At 37.9% G+C, this 7,389-nt stretch overlaps 1 protein-coding gene across 3 annotated transcripts in view; it reads right to left on the bottom strand.

The window, feature by feature from the left end:
• Positions 1-1,038: 1,038 nt before the first annotated feature.
• The window catches only part of ATP8A1 (ATPase phospholipid transporting 8A1), a 230,837-nt gene continuing 224,486 nt past the window's right edge, over positions 1,039-7,389 (bottom strand). For all 3 annotated transcript variants that reach the window (XM_042936485.1, XM_042936486.1, XM_042936487.1), the window contains 2 exons: positions 6,902-6,993; positions 1,039-5,721 (listed from right to left, as the gene is read on the bottom strand). In XM_042936485.1, coding sequence (XP_042792419.1) covers positions 5,624-5,721; positions 6,902-6,993 — 190 coding nt within the window. In that variant the 3' untranslated portion in view covers positions 1,039-5,623. The remainder of the gene's footprint in view (positions 5,722-6,901; positions 6,994-7,389) is intronic.

Below are 7,389 nucleotides of genomic sequence, written 5' to 3'. Positions count from 1 at the left end.
AGATTTCCTATTTTCCAGAAATTTTGACTAGCCTCCTAATGAAATTGTCCAGGTTAGGAAGACCTTTTTTCATTAGAATGAGTGGCTCTGTGTTACCAAAATGGAAGCTGAGCTTAGAGATGCCATACGCACACAAACTTTAAATGGGGAAGACATGTTGAATTTATGAGAACGTTATTTCAAGTTTGCTGCTTCCTTTAGTATTTAGGGCGTATTAGCATCCGAAACCACGGGGTCAGTATAAACAGCGTGCATGTTTCGAGGGGGCGTGGAGATACAGGTGAAAATCGTTTGACATAATTCACAGGTAACTTTTCTGTACACGTTGTTTTGCTGTGGTTTTGCTTGGGAGGCCCACGTGCAGCCCACGTCCCTGGAAAGACTGAGGGAGAGGAAGCGGGGCCCTCAGCCCTTGCTAGTAAAACCAGAGGCTTCTCAAACTGCTCCCTCAAGTGTTTCTCTGGGAACGAATCCCATTCCGGCAGTTTCCAAAATCGCTGCTTCATTTGTTTCTCTTTTACCAAATGATGCTTGTTTCTGATAAGACTATTGTCCTCATACCCAGTGTTTCTTGTGCTTTTGTGTCACATGTGTAACATTTTTTGGTTACTTCCTTCACATGTTACTGGCTAAATGTGGCCATGTAGCTTGGGTAGGTTTGCTGAGGTGAAAGGATGGAACCGTGAATTAGCTGTTGACTTGTAGGCTGATTTAAATATGGAATGGGGATAATCCTGGGAGGCTTTTCTGACTGAAGAATCAAAATACAGGAATTTTATTCAAAGAAACTGGGGGGAGGGTACTCAAATTAACCATGTCTCTTACCAAACTAGACTTCACATGTTCCCCCTCATGTCTCCTTTAGTTGGATTAAAAGGAAGGGCTATTTTCTAGATCATTGGGGTTATAAACAAAATGTTAAAATGCCATTAAGTGGAGACACCTTCTCAGACTATAATTACACTGGCTTTGAAAGTTTTATAAAGCAACAAAGTTTTTAAAACTAGCAATTACAACTGCAACAATTCCTTTATGTAATGGTACAGTTTATTTCATTTTTAATAACAATTAGAGGACAAAATGTTTAAAATTTGCAATTTAAAACATGCACATTCACAAAAGGCCAATGACACATAACACTGCATAGAACTGAATATTACTCAACTTTAATAACTATTTATGAAACACAGTGCATTGAACATCGAGATAAACAAACCTGAGAAAACTATGATCACAGATTCAATACTCTCCACTCATGCAGCTTCACAATTTCTACAGCAGTTTCAGCAGGAATGGTTTTTCATGGAGCTGAAAATACTATTTTATCTTAAATGCAAACTGCAATTTTCCATAGTAGCTGCCTCCCAAGGCTGCCTTTTTTTTTTTAAACTTAATAAACTTGAAAGTGTGAAAAATGAAGCTTGAAATAGCTAAACAAACAGCAAACAGTATTTACTGCATTTATGGCTTCTATTCTAGAACCATGAAACATAAAAATATTTATTATTTTTTAATATTCTGCTCTCGGTTTTTGCAAGAGCAGATTTACCTATGGAAAGTTGCTGTTAATTCAAAGTAAGCATGTATAAAATCTAGCTTTTTCCCCTCCTTACGGGAGATTTATTTGCTGAGAAGTTTTGTGAGCTTTATTAAGAAAAGTTCTTAGAAGCAAGCTAAACAAAAGTTGCAATTAATTTTTTGCAAATTTGTTTGTAAGATAATTTACTTATTAAAAAATTTGCGCAGAGAACCAATTAATTTGTCCACTGAATATTGAATTCCAGGTAGGCCATGACAGAATTTTATAAGGCAGAAATAAACATCAAGATTTACAGCAGTAGCCATGCATTGGCCTGGACCACTTTAAATATTAATTCATGCAAACCATAAACCTATCAAAAACACAGCTGCTTTCATACAGAAAATAAATCAAGACGAGAAATGGAAAACATTTATTTCCTTTCCTTCAAAGTTTAACTTACATTCCATTTTAATAGCCACTGAAGGTTAATTAAAATGCAGCAAGTATAACTAAGTCTCTCAAGTGACTTCAGTTATTTTAATGTGAGAAAAATCAGATTATGATCTCTTAAAGAAGCATTATAGAAATGTTCATCATTAAAAAGCATTTATTAGGCACCGAACTGCATGGTATTACATTAATTTACAAAAAGAATTCCACAGATCTGGTCCACATGATGTGAATGGGGTGGGTGTTTTTCCGATAAATTTTATAAATGGTTATTTATAAGGTTATAGACTTATTTGATGAAATAAGTTTTAGAACCGGGAACTCTCATAGGGCAACTGTGCAAAAATAAACACTGATGATCACGTAGCACGGTAACAGTTAGGACATTGTTATAAATAATTTAAAAACTACAAATATACGATCTTTTACTTTCAGACTTGCACTCAGTTCCTGAAAGACTATTTTCAATGACAAGTTACAGGTGATGTACAGTGCACACAATGCAGAACAAATTATCATGTGATGTTCACATCTGATACGAGAATGCTGAACTGCAGAATTATAAAACAAAACTTCATGATCAGAATAGGTGTTGATTTCTGGAATTCACTTTTCCCCCCTGAAAATTAAGAGGAATGAGTGACTCCATTCAATGACCATATAATTCATGTAAATAAATAATATTATTGAATAGAATACACGTTCATCCGACTCGATGAGAAAAAGGTTTCCCATTAAATCTGCGACACTGCTGAAGCTGGCTCATGTGAGATATCGAGTGGGGTGTGGGAGGGTGGGCAGCAAATATATCATTTTAAATTTGCTACATTCCTGAGAAACATCATTCTCCTGCTAACAATTTCTGCCAGATAGCATCTTTCTGGGTGTGAGACCCAGATCTATTTTTATATGTATATATAAAACATTTAGAAAGTTCATGCTCAATATCACCACGTACTACCCAACACTAAAGAAGCAACTCCCAGCTTTTCAATGTTAAATGAACGAGGATTTTCTGCTGTAAGTAGTATTTTCTGAATTGTAAACATTGTAAAGCAACGGTGTTAGCATTTGCCAAAGTCCCTACAAGGGACTTTTAAATTGAAGAGTATGTGTCCTTTATTTCAGAAAATACAAGTTGAAAGTCATTTCAGCTGTTTGTTTTAATCCTGGTAAAACTGTGTTACTTTTCCCCTCTTTGGAAGGTTAAAAAACCAGAGGGTTTTCTCTAACACTATGAAATCACTGCAACCGTAATGCTGTGTTTTAAGTTTTACCAAGGCGACCACTCCCTGCTGCCCAACCCCCTCTCTCACCCAAGAAGCAAAGGAATTGACTTAATAATTCATAAATAGGACTAGAAATTAGCCATATTTCAGACCATGATCTCGTACGTTAATTCACCATGGGTATTCTCTTCTACTCATGTTAAGAGCTCCATAGAAATAATCCATGTTTTAAGATAAAAATAAAACTTTTCATTTTTTGAAGCCAGAAAATTCAGTTCCATTATATTCATCACATTTTGCTATTAACATTTTGGAGAAGGACGCCGCTGACGAGGAGGAGGAGTTCTGATCTGTACCTGCGAGGAAGTGCTTCTCTGGAACGGGGTACTTCATTCTTGTTTTTGGATTTGTGTGGCTTGGCCTTGACTATCACCACTGCGAGGCCTGGGAAAGCTGCTCCATTCAGCGGACAAAAGTCCGTGACTGCAGAATTTTGAAGGTGATCTCAGACTCTTCTTACACGTGTGGACTTTCTAGATGTTTCGATTCACAATTTTCTTAATCTGAACCCCAAAGGGGAATGCTCTAGGAAGTGAACTATGTCAACCCCTTGCTCCCCTTGGAATTATGTATGTGTTATAACCTCTCTTATTTACAGAAAATGGGGGGGGGGGCATACTTGTAACTAAATAGCTAAAAATACAGAGAAGGAAATGACGTATAACCTAATTTTAAATCTAGATTAAGAAAAAGGGTTAAAAGAAGGAGACATTATTAAACTCAAATCACCTCTTTGCAATTCTAGTTGACTTTTTTTTTTTTTTCAAGAGGAAGTTCTACCCATTTTGCTGGTAAGTCCACTTAAAGGCAAACAGGATTCTGAATAAAAGGCAGAAAGTTTGCTTCAATCTCTGAAGTGTATCTGAAAACTAGAATTCCTTTTTATTTTTATTTTTAAATGAAAGCATTATTTTAAAAATAGTATAGAAAACTGGTTGTGGTTTTTAAACAGCCCCTTCACCATTTATCGTTGGTAGCAAAATAGGCATTTTTAGGACATGTCTCAGAAATGCTGAAAATAATTAAATTAAACTGAACATACATTTAAAACCATAGCAACAAAATCTACTCGTGATGAAGACTGTCTCTGACTGTAAAGCAACAGGCTTGAGTAAAACAGGTGTTTTTAAAACGGGGAAAATGTACCACTGATTTGTCCCAATTAGCAGCATGTGACTAATTTGGGGGAGCTATTTGAAAAGTGAACTGTGAAGTAATTCTCAGTGTTAAGTACAGGGGTGGTTGCCATAACACGGCGTGTGCTATATAAGACAGCAGGCATCTCTAGCAGGAACTATAGAAAGAACCAAAACACAGGACAAAAGCTGAGCCTACGTACATTACAAAAGCCCATGCATTTATCCGACATGGTATTCCAAACACCTCGACAGAAGCACTGGGACTCTCACGTAAATATGTAAGCAAATTTTTCTTGAGAGAGAAAACTTTAAGACAAAATGACATCACTCAATCTTCAGCGGAAGCCAGGGTTTTAGAAAAATCTAGAGACACCTCATCAGAAATGACTGAGACATATATACAGATTAAAAATCAGTGTCATAATGACAGAGTCACATTACCACGTGTGCCCTCCAACTTCAACAAGTAAACAAGACAAACAAGAAAGAAGCATTTGTAAGGCCAAAGGTGCAACATCACAGATTTGAGTAGCAAATGCCTTGAAATACTCATTTTTGCAAATCACTCTTACATTTGAAAAGTCAAGCATGCAGATCCTACAGCAGAACTGGAGGTAAACTTTCTTTTAAATTTCTGGGCAAATGACTACTGAATGAGAAATACACTTATTGAACTTCTTTGGCAAACATTTATCAAGACAATTTTTGACACAAACACTTATTAATGTCTTGTTTAGAAATTTTGCTCAGTAAGGTGAGTCAGTTCCTTAGAGAAGAGTGCTGGTTTTTTTTCAGCATATTCTGAAATCTAAGTCTGGATATCAAGAGTCCCTTTAAATTATTACCATTTTAGAGTTTTTAAATGGTTGGTTGCCTTGTGGTATATCCAATCAACTGACAGTCAGTTACAGCCCCAGAGTAACGCCATAAGACTCCTGACCTATTCTGTTTTAAGAAAGCATTCTGGCAAGATACAAGGTCATTTTCAATTTCTGCTTACAAAGACTCAGCAAATACTTTAAAAAATCTGAAAGAGATGGTGATACAGTATAGTGGCACAGTGCTTATGTCTATAATATACATGAATCTGAAGGTCAATCAACGAGATGAGCTCAGATCCACTTTCCCCTCCTTGGACCAGACTGGAATTGGTCAGCAGATTCTGGGAAGACCTGGGAGCTCTCCTTAGAGACCTGGTGGAGCCAGCCTCGAAGCCCCGCCCATCACCATTCATCGGGTCTCTGCTTTGTGGTGTCATATGCTCTAATCACTTCAGATTGTGAGACGATCCCGTTCTCATCTTGTGAGAAAGCATACCCATCTATAGGTTAGAGAGGAAACAGAAATGATCATCGTGAAGTCACTGGGAATCTCTATTCTGAGTTTTAAGTACTTATTTTCCGATCGCGGGGATCTCATATAGCCCTCCTGCCCTCAAAAGTGTGCACGAAGACATGAATTTTTAACATCCGGAGAAAGATGCAGACTCAGCTATAACAGGAAGAGTGGGCTGACTGCAGGTTGTCAGCTGAGATTCTATGAACTCTGCCCCACGGATGCTTTCAACCCCCCTCGGTCTTCCTCATGGCATCTCAAATCCAAGCCAAGCCTTCTAACTTTTGCTTCCTGGCTACTGGAGGGTGTGGGAGTCTAGTCAAGTGGGCACATGCATTTCCATACACATCAGGTGGATGAGCCAGAAGGAAGAACAAAAGTGAGGAGGATTCACAATTAAACACATGTAACTGCCAAAGGTGGAAAAGGGGACTCCTTCCTTGGGACATCATCCTTGGCTCTTGGCGTCTACAAATAAACTCATTTGTGCCCCAACATGGCTGGGGATAAGCAATGGCCCCCAAGGGGGTCACATCTTTAGAAAAGGCCTCTTGAAGTATAGAAAGCAAAAGCATTAAACATGAGCATACGTAAATGAAAATAAATTACATGTGGAAACAACATGAAACAAAAGATATATGACTAACACAAATACATTTACTACAGGGCTTTATATATTATATTCTCTTTTAGATCCTTGAAATGTTAAGAGGGCATGATACCTAATAATTTCTTACAACTCTAAATATTCATAAACATTTTTGAAGGGGGAAATATATGTTTCTGTGCCGTATGAAAGCTGAAAAAGCCCTTGCAAAGTTGTTCAAGTAGAAAAGATAACAGTACGGAGGGAGCTTTTAAGACTTAAGATTTATTTTACTAGTTCGTCTTAAGATTTAAGGAAGCAAGGGGCATGTGGAGATATTATTTCTTCAAGTGAAAGCAGCAGGATTTTAACATGCTTTGTCTTGTCTGCTGGAAATGAGAGGGTTGTGGTCAGAGGTTTCTCTCACTGGTCATTTATGTAACGTGTTGCAAGTACGCAAAACTGTTTTTCGGTGTTAATGTTAAAAAGTTGAATATTCCTAAAGCCCAAACCCTGCTGTCCTAAACGCTCTGACGTGACGGCAGAGAATTTATTTGCAAGTCAGAACTCAGATACTCACGGAGCAGGTTTTGTTGCAGCGATTCAGATCGGTACAAGTTCACGTGGTTCTTCTTAAAAACGTTCTTGAGCAGTTGCGCCCTCTCCGTGAGGCTGTGGGGCAGGTGCAAATGTGTGAAATGAATTATCAACTCGGCAGAGACCCCAGTGTGCCCACAGGACCACCAGAGAATCAGACTTAAACAAAAGACTGCTTGAGAGGTCTGCAGTCTAGGGATTCTTTTTGCCCCGTTTTCTCAGATAGCAAATGAGATTTCAAGTATTTAGATACTTCCAAGGCCAGCTTTCCCCAGAGCTAAGGAGAGTTTTGTTCCCAATAATCCAGCCAAAAGAGTTCTCCACCCCCTAGTTATATTTAAGTCAAATGGGAATACAGAACCTGTACAACACAGTTAATAAAAAAATACAAAATCTGCCAGCAGCGTCATTAACTTCTAAAATCCTGGTTGACTTACTACGTACGTACCGAACGTGGCATTTTTAGAGTCA

This window comes from Panthera leo, chromosome B1, assembly GCF_018350215.1.
Source record: "Panthera leo isolate Ple1 chromosome B1, P.leo_Ple1_pat1.1, whole genome shotgun sequence".
In the NCBI taxonomy this organism is placed as follows: Eukaryota; Metazoa; Chordata; class Mammalia; order Carnivora; family Felidae; genus Panthera; species Panthera leo.
Note: the sequence above shows the minus strand (reverse complement) of the source record. Positions and strands in the feature narration are given on the sequence as shown.